Source organism: Pleurodeles waltl, chromosome 12 (assembly GCF_031143425.1).
Source record: "Pleurodeles waltl isolate 20211129_DDA chromosome 12, aPleWal1.hap1.20221129, whole genome shotgun sequence".
NCBI classification, from domain to species: domain Eukaryota; kingdom Metazoa; phylum Chordata; class Amphibia; order Caudata; family Salamandridae; genus Pleurodeles; species Pleurodeles waltl.
In genome coordinates, this window is record NC_090451.1 from 649546332 (window position 1) to 649563268 (window position 16937).

The 16937-nt window shown below is 42.4% G+C and overlaps 1 protein-coding gene across 1 annotated transcript in view; it reads left to right on the forward strand.

Annotated features, from left to right (window-relative positions):
• The window catches only part of LOC138268530 (uncharacterized), a 237413-nt gene that overhangs the window by 98376 nt on the left and 122100 nt on the right, over positions 1 to 16937 (forward strand). Inside the window, exons 2-3 of the mRNA XM_069218253.1 lie at positions 8146 to 9627; positions 11369 to 11573. Coding sequence (XP_069074354.1) covers positions 9049 to 9627; positions 11369 to 11573 — 784 coding nt within the window. The 5' untranslated portion in view covers positions 8146 to 9048. The remainder of the gene's footprint in view (positions 1 to 8145; positions 9628 to 11368; positions 11574 to 16937) is intronic.

Consider the following 16937-nt stretch of genomic DNA (forward strand, 5'->3'; position numbering starts at 1 on the left):
GGGCCCAAGGTTTTGTCTAGAAGCCCACCGCTGGTCCTGCCAAACATCTCGGTTGCTGAATACGAAGGCTGCCTTGACTTTATTCCACATAATACTACCTGATGTCCCTTTCCCCATCACTAGAGACTCCCTGTGCCTTTGTCTCACTCTTTTGTGTTCTTTCATCCCTTCCTTCACCCTGTCTCCTTCCTACTACTTCTCACTGCCTTTCTATCTATTGTTCTTGGCTAGAATCTGATGCTCAAATATACATATTCGTCCCCAAAAATGTGTGCCGCTGGGCCCCACCTGCAACCATCCCCTCAGACTAACCACTGGTGGTTCCATACTCTAGATTACTGGGTCATCAAATACTAGCGTAGGCCAAGTAACAGCGGCTCTAGAAACTCTTCACCAAGAAAACTCACAGATGGAGAAACTGTCTGAAGTAACTTTTATTCCAGGGACAGGAATTGTGGAATAGCATCTCAAGATGAAGTGACCCTTTTTGACTGTGTACGGATTTGCATATGATTGGTCCTCTACTGTAAGAAGACATCAAAGAGCAAAAACGTGTTCTGATGATATCCCTCCAGGATCCTACTGGGAGATGCTGTAACATTACCATAACACTGCCGGAACTAATACGTCTCACAGCATCCCTGGAGGGAGTTGTAATAGAGGGGATCTGATCCACCAGGGCTTATGCTAACAAATAAACACAAACCATCTGAATGTCAACTTTCTGTGTAATTATGCAGATGCTCCCCTTGGACCTGGAAATGGAAGCTGAGATGAAAAACCATAAACATCAATATGCCAGAGCATGCCTGGGCTCCAGGTGTTTATCTGCCATGGGAGATGTCACTTTATCTCTGCCTCTGATGTACAGAATCAGCAGAATGTGATTTGTTTCATAATAAGGATAGTTAAAAAATTATAACACCAGGATCCTCTTTTAGAATTAGGCATAATTCAACAAAAAGGCGTAATCAATTTTTGCGTGCCTGCTACATATTGATCACTGTTATGATGCACATGTCAGAAGATTGCGTAGAACAACATAGTCCTAGACAAATATTGAGTACCACAATAACATGAAGGTAAGCTTACATAAGTAGGTTTAAATTTACTATGCCTAATGTGACACAAATGTAAACTTAGATGGATAGATAGATAGATGGGATCCTGCAATGCCTGTATATGAACCCGCCTCCAATTACTTTGTTACATGCAATTTATGCACCACCTGTTCACCTGTAATAATGCAACAATCAGCCGCTCAGCTGTAACAACCTATTACAGTTGAGTTCTGGCGTGACAATGAATGCTGCCGGAGCCAGCAGCCAAGGGAAAAGGCAGGTCACCAAGCATAATTACAGCTGCGCCTTAAAGAATTAAACATGGTTTTTCCTTCTTCTGCTCTGTATTTTTAAAAGGAGAGCAATCAGCAGAGAGGAGATATTTATGGCAGCCTGCTTATTTTTTCCACACTAAGGAGGGTTGAATCTCTCTGCTGAACTACAGTTTTTTTTTTTTTAATCTGACTTGTACTAAACTGGTTCTGATACCTTTTAGCAATAAATAACTCATTCTTGAGGTGTTTATCTTGCCCCATAGATTCTAATTGTATTCTTCATGTCTACACACGTCCTATCTCTTTCATAAGAAAAAGAACCACATGAAGACTATTAGTGACACACACACACACACAAAACATAAGTTTTCATCCAGAGCATGGGAGACATTTGATCATTTTTCTACCCACTCTTGGGCACACAAAAAAGCTCTAGTGAATGAAATGGGAGGAGCCCCTTACACAGTATTACCTCTGTGTTGCCATTATTGCATGTGAATAGAAGGGTATTTCTGGAGGTGGAGCTGGCTGCGTTCCACGGTTGTACACAGTCTTTCCCCACTTGTAAGTGAGGAACAGGAAATGAGAGCTTGATGGATGGGACATCTCCTTTTTGAGGGATATCCCATTAACATACGTCCCTTAATGAGACCAAATGTGATTGACCTGAACGTTGAATGAGAGTGCTGCTGGTTGTTTATTCCTGGCACTCGTAGGAGAAGTGTAAATTTGGTAACTATTCATATCTTCCACATTAAAACCTGCCCATGCTTACCGCAATACTGTATGCATATCTGCTGTGATGCAACTTACACCATGGCCCTCATTTTGAACTCGGCGGGATTTCCTGCTGAGTTCTGAGCTGGCGGTCTAAACACAGACCGCAAGCCTGTTGATGACCCCGCCGGCCCAATAAACAACATTCCCCTGGGTCAGTGGGCGAACACAGTGTTTCCACCAGCTGGCCCAGCCGAATGCTGGGCCTGGACATTGCCGACGGCTCCACATGGAGCCGTCGAGAATGTAGCAGTGCGGCGGGTGCAGCAGCACCCGTCGCGCATATCTGACATACGTGACGGGGCTGTGCATGGGGGCCCCGGGGCACCCATTCCGCCAGCCTTTCCCTGGCGGGGGAAACCACCAGGGAAAGGCTGGGAGAACACAGGTTCTTTATCTGTCGGATAAGGAACTCTGCCATCGTCAGGCTGCCTGGCGGCGGTAGCCTGGCGGTGGCGGAGTTCCGCCTGTGGCGGTCTCCATGTGAACATTATATGGCGGTCCGGACCGCAATGCCGGTGGCGGTAATTACCACCACCGCCGGCATGGTGATCCGGACCGCCTGTGTTCATAATGACCGCCCATGTTTGGAGGAGGTTGCATGCAGTAAGACCTATGGTTGCGGTGCATGCGAGCCGAAGGCATGCTCCAAACACTTTTTCAACAGGTGCAAAGTGCATGTGAATGGACTGAACATGAGCAGGCAGTAAAAAAAGGTTGCAGAACCATTTTAAAGTTCGGCTCAGAATTGTGGTAGGATGACCCAAATTTTCAATCAGACTCCTTAGGCATAGAAATCCATATACAGATAAGTAGCCCCATTAAGGATTCTAGCTCCATCTTGTGACTTCAAACAGGTGGCTGATCAATATTGAAGAGATCAATTAATTGTCCACTGTTCCTGCAAGAAAATCCATGACCAGTTGCAGCGTTGGAGAACATAATTATTGCTGAGCCCACAGCTATTGATGGAGGTGTTGGGCATTCAATATTGCATTTTAGAGAATTCTGCTGAAATGTTGCTTTTGGAATATTATAAGAAGAGGGTGAAAGGGTTATTGAAGCATTAAGGGGGAGATTTACCCTTTTACAGCACCATATAGTGCATCAGCTAAAGTTGCTGTGATGTGTTGCACTAGGAGAGAGCACCTCAGAGATATCTCTGTTAAGATACTGCATTGTAGATCTCTTCCCATCATTAGTGCCCCCCTACACACACACACACACACACACACACACACACACACACACACATACCAAGTGAAATTGAAGAGAGCCCTTCCAGTATAAGCCTTCACACATTTTAAAATGTTTCCTACCTTGTATGTCTGCTGTACAGTGCAGCACACATGTAATAAGGGAAAAGTTAGGAGAAATAAAAAGATTTCTCCTTGTTAGCACCTGCTTTGAGGAAGCAGCATTATTTTTGGTGCAAAGCATTGTCCACCACTGTTAGTAAATAAGCCTTTGTGTAAAACAATACGGCAAGGTAGTGTGGGAACACCAATACACCACCCAAAGGACAGCACACAGCATTGTTTTACAGTAGTTTTAGAAACCTTTCCAGCACAAAATAAAATTTGAGTTGGAAAGTAACTACTTTACAACCAGTTTTCACTGGTTTGCATAACTTTGTGTGACTTTGCACTCTAACAAAGTGTTGAAATCTGCTCAGAAGTTTCTACCTCAGCACAACTATGTTATGGAGAGCCACAAAGGATTATGCAGTGGATATGAGTCATGATTTCACACTTACAATGATAAATTATGTAATACAATTTCCAATTCAGTGCCTATTCATTTTTACACAACAGCAGGAAGCTCTATGTGCACAAGCTAGAAGTGCAGAAAAGTAGGCTACTCTACCGTATATTATATAAATGTCAGTGGCCATTTTCATACTTTCAAGTAGGAGAAGGAAACTGTGTTCAATCTCTTCTTTCCAAGTCCTGTTCCATAACTCCTCTGACGAACATAGGCCCTGCTTACATCTCACGCATGTGGTGGTACCCCATAAAACTTTTCTGTTGTCTTGTGTCTGTTCCTATATTTGCAAAGAGAGCTGGGCTGTGAGGTCGGCTGGCTCCAGGAGCTAATATTCCTTACTCTGTGACTTAAGATGCTGAAAACAAACACCAAAGAATACTCAGGTTGATTGTATTAGCTGCATAACATCTTTACATGCAGTGCTTTATTTGAACACAAAAGTGGGAAAGAAGGAAGAAGAAAAAGACAGAAAAAGACTGACAGTGGGAGAAAGCAGGAATGAAAAAGAACAGGAGAGAGCTAAATAAACAAGTACGGAGTGCCTGGTGGGGGAAGAAAAAGGCATGAGGTGGAGTCAAGACTATTGAGCCTTGGTGCTGGTCTAGCCATTCTTTAATGTCTGTGGCATAAAACCTCTGAACAAAAATGCCCCACACCCCAAATGTATTTATTTATTTGAATGTAAGCATTTTCTAAAGGAATGGTTTCTAAGAAAGCTCAGACATGAACATAGGCTTGCAAACCGAATCCTTCTATGAAATGGATAATATATCCTTAAAGCTTAGAGTTCAAATGTAATTGGTCTGAAAAGGTAAAATGAAATTCAACAAAAAACTGGTTATGTGAATTGCACATTGATAGCTTCATTCCAACTCCTGCCTCAGAAGTAAAATCATCTGGATTCTGGAGAGACAGATACATATATCCTGTTATATTGCATACACTAACAGTGTAGAGATCCACTCTCCACTGACTAACCACAAATCAATTGGTTGGAGTTTACTTTTTCAATCATCCAGGCTTGTTATCCTTCAAAGATAGTCTGTCTGTCTGTAATTCCAATTGTCTGTCCGTCCTCTGTACAACAGACTAGCCATCTGTTGTATGTGTATTTCCAAATGTCCGTCTGCCCATACATCAATCTGATGTTCTGTTCACCCATCTGTGCATCCTCCTGTCTGCCTGTTTGTTTTTCTGTTAATCCATCCATCCATCCATCCAACAGACTCCTTTTTGGTCCATTCCTTCATCTGAGTGTCTGTCCAGCATGTTAGTTCACCAATCCATCCATCTGCCTGCTGCTCCATATGTTGGTGCGTCCACCTCTCATTAGTATGTTTCTCAGTATTTCTGTTTGACTAGTTGTCTGCCCATTTAGTCATTAATTCATCTGGATGTCTGTAACTATCTATCACATTTGGAATTAAATATGGTGGTCTTATGAGATGGCTTAAGCCCTGTACCTGGTGGTCATGTGACAGTAGACTTGCTGAATAACATTGCTTGATTTACCCCCATACGTTAAACCAAGTCCAGAAAGGGAAGCAAAGCAGGGAGAATATAGAAAAAAGAGAAAGGAGAGAGAAATGAGTTTGCACTTCAGCCCGAATAAGGCAGAGGATATATGTGCATTTTTTTTTTTAGACCCACCAGCTATCTAAACAGTGCATTTGTGTCACATGCATTTCTCATTAAGCATACAACTACAAAGACCCCCAGAAATACCTACAAGTGTGCACTACCTTAGTGTGGAAGAATTCGAGCACAAGAAGAAGTTTTAAGAGAAAATACTTCAGATAGTAAAGCTTTAATTTACATAACCTTGAAAACCTTATCAAGAGTGAAATGTGTCCACTTTGTAAAACTTTCCAAGTGAAATTTAAATTTTGTTTCTCCCAGTATCATCTGTGACCAGTGGTGGCCACTGCCAATTTGAATAGAGGGGGACTGAGATGGGAGGGATGGGGGATTAGGGACAACATTTTTAAAAAAAAGATATATTTAACTGTCCTGGCCCCGGCCACCTCGCTCTTCTTCATTCCTGCTCCTGATGGTGTCCCAGCAGCCCTTGGGACACCAGCACAGGCTCCCTGCGCAATCTTGGCACAGCTCTCATGCTATACCTAGTAAGAGAGTGGCACCAGAATCAGTCTGAGCTGCTCGGTCTGCTGCTCAGACAGTGCATGGGAGGCTGTGCTGTTTCTCCAACCCGGCTGTGCAATGCAGCTGGGTTGGAGAAACCTAAGTGCGCTTGTCTGTTTGGCCGGCCAAACTGACATGAGCACTTAAGTGCACTCAACCTCTCCTCCCATGGTCCTGCCCCACACCTCCCTGCACACACAGGCCCAGCCAGCAGCTGAAAAATAAAACGATAATAAAATATTGTTTCATTTTTTAGCTGCTGGCTCTGAGCCAGTGGTGCGACGCTCCTCTGCCATTGTGGAGGAACGGCAGCTGTCTGTGACACCTGAAATTTACAGGATTTAGCTAACTGTCTCTACAAAACTAGAATTTACACTTTATTTACCTTGTACATTTTAGAATGATTGTTGGATCTTGAGATTCCTACAAAATGGGGCAGGAGTAAGGGAAGAGAGATTTCAAAATGGTGGACAGTCCGCTATAGAACCTAGACACATATGATAAGGTCATAGCGCAATCATGATTTGTGACTGGATCACTGTCTAAATTTTCAGTGATCCAGCAAGCTTTACACACTCAAGTTCCTGTTCTAGTCCAATGCAGACTTTGGAAAGTTAAGCTAATGTAATAAAGTTAAAATGCAGAGTACAATATAAGACAAAGAAGGCCTGGGTGAAACTTTGATTATGCTGGCATAATTTGCGTAATTTGAGGAATTTCCAGTTACGTTGCTATGGCACATTCCCGAAATCATGCTGTTACACAGTTTGTGTAATGATGTACCAAATTTACTGCGAAACACACCAATTGCAGTAAACATTTACCACGAACAGCAGAACGCGAGAGGCTATTGTTTGCAGTGCTTTTGATTTTTGCACTTTTTTTTAGCACAACATTCATCTTTGAATAAAAAAATTAAAACAAGAATGCATTCCACAATAAAATGTAGCACAAAAGGTCTGATTTGCTTTTCACTTAATTCGACATAATTCCACCTATTTTTTTAACACGTTTTTGCGTAGTTACTCTAGAACAAATTACACATATTTTCAACACCCAATCTTATTAACAGGGAGTGCAATCTTAACTCAATGTACTCAACTGACCTAAGACTGCATTGTCCAATAGGCAATATCCAGACCAGAGAGTGTGAGAACCTTCCCTGGGCTTCAGGAATCAGAACCACTTTTTGGTCTCCTGTTATTGTTCCATATATATTCCATGTCAGTAGTTTTTAAGCTGCTGTCTTGGGACCCGAGGGGGTCTGTGAAGCCTTCTCAAGGGACCTGTGTCTGCTTTAATAATCTGTTATTATCATTTCATTTTCAACGTGTTTACCATTGTACATTTTGTTTCTTTATTTATAAAATTTTAAATGTTCAGCAATAATGAAGTAATTTGAAATTGGAGACTACAAATTAAGTTAGTATCCGCAGAGTGATTTAAAGGAGCAGTGCAAGTGCATTAAAGTGAATGTAGTCTGGGGATAAGTGGCCTCTATTGGTCTAGGAAAGGTCAAATGGTGCTCTACAAATCTTGTCTTTTTAATATTTGTTTAAGAATTAAAAAATACAGAAACATGCATTCATCAAACAAATACACAAATGATTAAACGTTTTATTTATCTATTGTATTGCAGTTCAAATCATGGCAAATGCTTAAGCAGGAGTCCTCGGCTTCCAGTCGTGACTAAGTGGGGGTCCCCATATTACAATAATGATTCAGCGGGGGTCCCTGGGTTCCGATAATGATTAACTGGGGGTCTACAGAAGTCAAAAGGTTAAGAACCACTGTTCTTCATAATATACCCACTAACACTCCAGCCACAATTAAAAAGGAAAGTTTACGAGTTTGTGCTTCTGCATGCCTGTAGCTTTCCCACCACCTCAGGGGGCTACAAAATGTATGCATGGAACACAGCACTGCAGAGACCACAAAATGACTTCCCTTTCCACCACTGTTAGGCTCCAGCATAGATTTTCTGGCATAGTCACTAGTTTTGTGAATTTCTGCATGCACCCCTTGCTGTATTTTACATGTCTTGTAATTGAATATTGGGCAGTAAGAACATTTCACGATCTGTGGTTGTGTGCCTAAACATGTGCCATTTCTGATATTTGCAGGAGTTGTTGTTTTCGGAAAAGCCAGGCGGTCCTGGAATCCTAAATGGAAAGGAATTGAGCTACCCGGGGGATGTTCTTTGGTGCATCATCTGTTCCAGTGATCATTGTGTACTGAACAGCCAGTGAGTCACCAGAGGAGAGCTATAGAGAGCCAAATCCACAGTGATATGAGCAGAGCTGTGCTGAATCTCTGAGGTGATGCTGTCTGGAAGCTGCTGGCACACTTAGGACCAACCGCAGTGCAGCAGTCAAAAAATGAGTATTGAGCGGGAAGGTTCAGAGAACACATGACTTTATGACTCGTCAGATTATGACATAGATGGGAAGTGCTGTTCAGAGTTATTGCTGTTGCTGTTCATATTCAATCAAACAGTTCCAGTTCAGAAAACTACTGATGCAGAGAAGCCTACAGTGATAATGGAGCCCCAGCAGAACTGCCAGGAGGTAGATTCAATGCCTGTCTCATAGGGTTAGCGTTTAATGATATCTCAGTGTCTTGGCTGGTGTTTTGGGGCTTCACACTGAGGGTGTCTAAATGCATCAAACCTAACTTTTCCATCAGCACACTCTTAAAGGGGCAGAATGTGTCCAGTGGTCTAAGTGCTTAGACAATCTTGACAACTGTGCTGGTCATTGTTGTTCTCCGGTGTTGAGCTTTCACTTATGTGTAAGTGATCAATCATGGCAGCGAGGATCTTGGCTCAACAAAGAGCTCTTTCAAAGCACAGGTTTTCTAGATACCCACCTGTTTTGATGATTTATGTGAACCCAGAGAAAATTGGAAGCCTAACACAACATTCCCAATGATCCGATTCCATGCAACCAGGATTTGTCTCAAAATGGAGTCTGTGTGGTAAGAAATGACCGCAAGATAGAATACACTCATCTCAGGAGGCATCAAAAATGAATATCACTGTCCTTATTAAGGTAAATGAGCCCACCTACTCACCAATGATGTGCGGGGTCAAAGGTGGAAATCACAGCTGTAGACATACAAAAGACCAGGTTGCACCATTGCCCAAACATAATATCACTTTTCCTAGTGAGGAATCATTTGTGTTGCCCACCTTCTCCACAGCGGCCAAGGTTCGAGTGGCCATTACCTGCATCCTCTTTGTGTCATCAGCGTGCTTCAATATCGCAGCCCTATGGACCATTACTTACAAACACAGGAAAAAGTCCCACATCCGGATACTCATCATCAACCTTGCAATGGCGGACCTGCTGGTCACATTCATTGTCATGCCCTTGGACGCTATCTGGAACGTGACGGTGCAGTGGTATGCCGGAGACCTCGCATGCAGGGTGCTCATGTTCCTTAAGCTTGTGGCAATGTATGCGTCTGCCTTCGTCACAGTGGTGATCAGCCTGGACCGACAATCAGCTGTCTTGAATCCTCTTGGCGTTGGAGAGGCCAAAAGGAAAAATAAAACTATGCTTTGTGTGGCTTGGATTCTGAGCATTTTCCTGGCTATTCCCCAGGTAAGTCATTTGTATATTGCAGCAAAACTAGGTTTATCTTTGTACAAAATTCTTCCCCAAAATATTTGTGTAATGTACATACTGTGAAATTACACATATAACAACTAGTGGTTTGGTGCAAAGTTGCAATGTTTTTCTTTCATGAATTTTCATGAAAACTAAGATAACTACGTATGGTTCTTTATGTTTTCTGCATGTGAAGTTTCACATTAAATTCTGGACTTTGTTCAGTAAATAATTTAAAGATCACCATTATCAATCAAGTTGCAAGAATGCGAGAAAGAATGATTGCAAAGTAATCGTGTGAGTACAACAATTTTCATTGAGAACTAGCATTTATCTGGAAATGTTGCCAATAAAAAAAAGTAAAGGGCGTAAATGTAGGAAAGCTGTCAGATTCACAAGCTACATGTGCCGATAACTGGAATAGTAGCTTGATTGATAAAACTTCCCCACAGCTAATCACAACCTAAAACAGAATGTAAACCTTAGTTACTTTAAGGACCACCTGTTGGGGATCCTTTCTGTTTTTCAGGATCACAGGAATAGAGCATCCTATGAAAACCTGAGTAGGCTCCTCAGGTAGATTGTTCCTGATAAAGTCTTGTGGAGTGAAACATATTTCCCCAGGCCCTCCGTTGAGAACCAGAAAAGAAGCTACATCTCAACCATAAAGGTGCAAAATCAGTTTTCTTAGATGTATCCATGAAGATAGACATAAAATAGAATTTACAAAGCCACTGATCATGCGCCAACGATGACATTCGTAGAAAGGATTAATGACTGTACCTTCACACAAAGTAGAAGAGATGGTTTAGATTTTAGATTTGTGAGCTGACAGACATGGAATAACTTGTAAGGTGAAAGGCCCGATTGTTGTCCAAATACTTATCATAATTTAAATGTTAGCACTTTTTCTAATCACAGACCTTACTTAAATAAAGGCCATTTCCTATTTTACAAATAACAATGCTTACTCCTAAAATAAACAAGGGATCTATCATGTTGCTCCCTTTTTAAGGACTATAGCAAAGATAACTCTGTACCACACATCTTATTATCTACTATTCAAAGGAAATGGTTATGATGGGAAGCTCCAGGAAGGATTTCAAGGCCTGGGCATAGTGTGCAGTTGCGGCCACCTTGGAATGGTGTTGCAGCAGAATGTAGTCCATTTTGGCATATTGTTTTAAACTCTCATTTACTGTTCCAGTTCAAGAAACCCAACATCCCGAAAAATCTAGCACGTTTAGAAGAAGCTAAATTAAGTGAAGAATGCGAAATATACATATACATGACACGGATTAACTTGAAGGTTTTTTAACTCGTTTAGAACTCCATCATTGTTTTTAGCTGTAAAGTGAGGGACATAAATATGAGACCCGAGAGGGACCGGTTTCGATGTCCGTGTTTAATTACTTCAGGGTCCGAGACCTGGCGAGGCCCGGCCCACTTAAAGCCCTGAGGGGAGCTCTTAAAACGGATGCGGTGATGAACGGTTCACAAAATGAAAGTTTTATGGAAATGAAGAAGAGCGGGTTTCTAGTGTCGTTTATGCAGGAACATGCACAACAATGAGCTCTTTAATTATGCATTCATAACACCTCTCTCAGATGCGCCGAGAAGGCGTGATTAGATGTATTTTACTGCTCCGCGGGGATGCCTTCCTTTCTGTGCTCGTCTCCCTGGGGCTCTCCGGGCCAGCTGCTAACTGATGCTTGGTGGGTCTCTTCTGTCGCAGGTCGTCGTTTTCCGCACGGTGAGCCGCTCTCAGCCGGTGCATTTTGTGCAGTGCGCTACGGTGGGCAGCTTCAAGGAGCACTGGCAGGAGACCCTCTACAACATGTTCACCTTTGCCTGCCTGTTTCTCCTGCCTCTGCTCATCATGGTCCTGTGCTACTCTCGCATCCTCAGGGAAATATCTCGAAAAATGAAGAAAGCTTGTGGTGAGTCACAACACTTATTGTCCTATGCATTTTGCTTCCTCCATCCCCTTGCCTCTCTCATTCCGTGTAACTTCTTATCTTGTTTCCTCCTCTAGGGTGACCAGACGTCCCGGATCTACCCGGACAGTCCCGGTTTGTAGAGGACTTTAAATAAATGTCCCGGTTTTTGGGACAAAGGTCAGATCATCTAGAGAAGCACAAGTTAAAGAGACTTACAAAGGATGAAATAAAGTATTTTATCTGTTACTGTCAGGCAACACAGTCCCCTGTCTGCTCCCAGCAGGGAGACGGAGCGAGGAGCAGAGAGAGTGGTGGGTGGGGGTGCAGGGCGAGAGATCAAGACATAGCCAATTTTATATATGTAGTCTTGTAAATGTGTGTGTGTGTGTGTATACACATACATACATATGTATGGGCACACATTCACAAAGCTACGCAAAAAAAACTGGACAGGCCAGATACAAAAGTGACAGTAATGTCTTTAGTCCTTCTTTTATGTCTGACCTGTCCCGGTTTTTGCGCCTCAAAATTTGGTCACCCTACTTCTCTCTCACTCGACATAGCACTTTTGTTTCTCACCGAAGCCTTGTTTTCTAGTGTCTTTTTCTCTCCTACGTATGGCCCGTGCTGCATTGCGGCCTCTGGGCGCAGCTACCTTGTGGCACCACCACATATGGCCACAAGAGATCGCCAGATTGCCAAATTGACTCCAGATAAGAATTTGTTACCAGGAAACAGGGAACGCCCAATTGTCAAAATATAAATTTGCTAAGGGATCTGAAAATCCTTGCATCAGATCCTTAACAGAGGCTGATAGTCTGAGATCTGAATGGCAGATGTCCAGATAGATGAAGCTTCCATGAATTGAGGTCTCTAAGTACTTGGACCGTCAAGTAATCTCTATTTTATGCTGACCCGTGCTCCTCTGCCCATTACTGTTTCTAACATTCAATCATTCTCTCAAAACGTTTCTCTTGCAAGTGCTTAATTTGAGCCGGGGGTGGGGAGCACCGGCACTCATTTTTGGGGAGCAGAAATTATTTTTCTTGGTAAGATATTTCCTAAGAGCAAGAGGGAAACACAAAGAGGAAAGAGGGAGGAAGATAAAGATGAAAAACTCTGACAAAGGGAGAAAGAAGGAACCTGCAAGAGTGATATAAAGGGGAAGTGGTGTCTGGTACTGGATTAAAGAGGCCTGAGGTCGATTCGAGATTACGCAGCCTTGGTACTTGGTACGCTAACATTTAATAGCGCCGGTTGTGGGCTTCTGAGCACTGCTTTGGGTACCTGCACTCGTTCTTTTACAAATTAAGCACTGTCTCCTTCTAGCTGTCTCTCCAAGCTCACAAAGTTGGAAAATGTGAAACTGAGGAAAGTCTGCTTAAACCCTTTACTCAATTTTTATCCAGGCGAGCAGTCCCTACATCTTAGGTTCCCTAATTCAACACTAAAACCTGATAAAAAAGAAGGATGGATATCTTTAGCACATACATAATTTACTGAGTTCTTCAGTTCTAGCACCTTGCTTAATTTCAATAATAACTCATGTGTCCTAGTCTGGTTTTGTGTAATGCTCTGCAAAGTACTACACAGAGAAAGACATATTGAATCCTTTATTTAACAAAGTCATTTAGGATTGGAGCTACCGGGCGATTTTTCTTGTCCTATCGATTTGGAGGCACTGCAATAGACATCGATTCTTGTAAGAAGTACTGCTGATGGGTTTGGAAAGGCCTGTGGATTATACATCGCTCAGTAAACTAGAAGGGTTCAAAATGTGCGAAATTTTATTGGGAGAAGTATGATTAATTTTCCATAAATGTATGCAAAATTTCCTATGTTAGGTGAAATACCATTGTTCAAGAAGAAAATGTTCTTTAGGAAGATATGTTGTGCTCACTCCAGTCTACTGTGGTAAAAAAATCGAATATAATTTAGTCTAATGCGTAAAGGCTAGAATTTTTGCATATTTCGTATTATGTTAAATTCCCAATGGTGTGAAATTACGCCTTTTGAATAGAAATTTTACATAGGCCTACATTCCATCTCCATTTCCGAAATCCTTTACTGAATTCGTCTGCAACCCTAGTAAAAATGATCCTGTACTGCTGGGAGATTTGAACTGATGCACAAATTTCTCCTTAAAGCGCACCACCTCGCCTTCTTAGAAAAATTAAAAGCTCAGAGGCGACACAGATTTTTCAAATACCCATCACCGGACATGATGTCCTCTCTCAGCCTACATCTGTCTCCACCTATCCCTAGTTCAACACTTTCAGTCTATCTCTCTGTACCTCACCTACCCATTGCGCTATCCTCTCTATATACATTGCTTACCCCTTTTACCTCTCTATACCTCTGTCTACCATCCTACATTTATACCTCCTGATGCCTTTTGTGCCTCCCTCTTTCTCTTCTTCTACCTGACCTTTCCCTTCTTCATTTCTCTCTTCCTATGCATTGCTGTAGCTCACCACTCACGGTCTCTCAAACTAGTAAATCTGCTTCTTTCTTCCTCCCTTCTCCACCCATTCTTTTCCAGAACCCTCTAAACTCACCACGGTTGAGGGCTGTAATTAGCTGAAAATGAGCAATAACAAATTCAATGTTGTTCCGAAAATAGGGCCATGAAATATATCTCACCCGTGGCCACTCAAATCCCTAAGATGACACTGTTATAATGAATCAAAAGTTGACGCTCAATCCTTTGGGTCGTATGCGTCTCTCAAAGACAGACCACCAGCAGGTCTCCTCAAAGTAACATTCTTAAACCACCACATCAAGCAACCTTATCAAAAAAATACCTCCTGCACTAGAGTCCCTCAGGAACTTCACAACATTTGCAACTCTAATGTAGACATACAAACACTCAAAAACAATTGGCTGAATGTATGCAATGGTTTAGTAGTGGTTCGAAAGACCAGGACCCTTATTCCAAGACTGCCAGTTTGTGGCCTTGTGATACATGGAAATTTAAGGGCTGGAGTCTCCGATTCCAGCATGTACTCCACACCAAACACTGTGATTATGGCTTTTTCTCCCAAGAATGGGAAGCCATTTGCCATAGGGAAAAAGCAATGCAAGAAAGATGGTGTCGTAGTTTGACTCTTGCTCTAGGCAAGACTGATGGTTTAAGGAGGATAGTACTTATGTTTGTGAGCTGGGAGGGTTGGGAGGACAGTTGCAACTTGTTGTAGGATTGGCATAGTCACCTACAAACAGTACCTCACCAAAAACACAAACAGTAAAAGGTGATTTTTGGCAGCCTTTACGCATGGACTCAACAGAGCGACATCCCAGGGAGGTCGTGCTTAAACGTAGATTACCCCTTTCTCACATGAACAATATGTCTCAATCAAACACAGGCAATGAAGGAGATGCAGTAAGGTTTGTAATAGGCTTTAGTAACAAGACTGCAATCTATGCAGAGTTGCATGGGCTGCAATGCTTAGGATAATTAATAATTCAAGGAACAGAATGGTAAAGACAACAGTCACGAATACAAAGACCCCCACCATCTTGCAATAACATAAAATGACATAAGATATGAAATATGTCCTAATACCCTTGCATAATGACCCTAACCCCTAACCTAAAGAGAGCTGGTGTGTTAAACCTAATCTGCAAGTACCATGTCCATGAGAAGAGCCCCCCAACCCTCGTTACCTTGGAATGAGGTCTCTAGATCAGACTCCGTGGGTACACGAAGACTAGGTCAGCGTGAAGGCGATGTGTAGCATGGATAGCATCAATGGCATCTGGTAGGAATCCCTCTGACTATCTGTCTGTATGAGGTGCATTTATGCAGATCTGATCAGACCCCTGACGTAGGACTATTCCCAAACAATAGAAAACAAGACATGCTTGGGGTCCCAATTACATAAACAATTCCCTCGAAACCACAAAGTGGGAAAGTGCCTAATGTGAATACCTACATCTTATGTATCTGTGGCGCTGATAGTGACGTCTAAGCAGAGTGGTACTGATAGCATGAAACTAAAACATTGTCCTAACTAAAAACAATGCAGCCATCTTAAAAATATATAATTAAATAATTGCGCTAAAACAGAGCAAGCTAAGTAGAGTAAAGGCCACTGGGTGACTGGGGCACAGGTCTGCAAGCCAGAAGGCTAAGCTAACTCTTGCTTCCCAATAAAACAAGATAGGATTCACTAAAATGGTCTGTGGCATGCAGGTAAAGGTGCACAAAGGGTGTGCGTAAATATATAGCCTGAAGTCAGGCTGTCTATGTCCGGGCGTAACTTGGAGGCTGTCTCTCTCATTCAAAAACTTAGGCCCATATTTATACTTTTTTAGCGCCACGTTTGCATCCTTTTTGTGACGCAAAAGAGGCGCAAACTTACAGAATACAATTGTATTTTGTAAGTTTGCGATGCTTTTGCATTAAAAAGCGTCGCAAATGCGTCGCTAAACAAAATGTATAAATATGGGCCTTTAATATAGTATAAAACGGACAGCTGGAGGAAGACTTGAAACCAAGTTCTAAATCAGGCCCTATCACAACAGTGACGAATATCCCATCTACCGAAATCTAAATCCTATTACGTCTCATGGGATTTAGATTTCAGCGGATGAGATATCCATTACCGTAGTGGCCCCCATTTCTTGGGGCCTGCTTGCTTGTAGCAGTTAAGGCTGCTGAGAGCAAGCACCGGGCACATCCTTGTGAAGGAGGAAACATAAGAACATACTTGCAGTAAAACAGTACGCACTATTTACATAAAACTCCCTAAATTATCCCCTCCAGAATGGAGTTGGTTATATGTTTTATTACTGGTTAGATGACATTGACGCCAAACTCAAAACATTGCTCACCCTACTTCCAGAAGGCCCCTGAGTATGCGTCACCAGATACCCCTGTGATCAAATTATATAGAGCAGGCCTTTCTTCATAGATTATCCTTAACCCTCTAGGGGGAATATCTTGTGTTACATGATTTGTCCCATTTACGCACAATCCCTTACATTTACGACACAATGATGACTGCATTATTGCTCGTTATCGTCTTTCAAAGATACAACCGCTGGGGTAGCAGTGCCTACTGAAACCTCACTGATACTGGCCCTCCCTCTGCTCCCTACAATTTCCACTGCCTGGCAGCTCCACAGAAAGCAAAAAAAACAATTTTTTGACCCATGCTGGAGTGCAGCCATTATCCTTTATTACTGCCTGTGTGATGTGATAAATAAACCCTGTGACTCATCTCGTACAACTCCGTGAACCCATGTGATGAGTCCAAAGGCGCGTTAATGGCTGATGAGCACAGGCAGCTATGTCCTACGGGGCAATTAGCCTTCCGGCAATACATCAATTTTCACAGCAGATACTACAGCTACCACAGC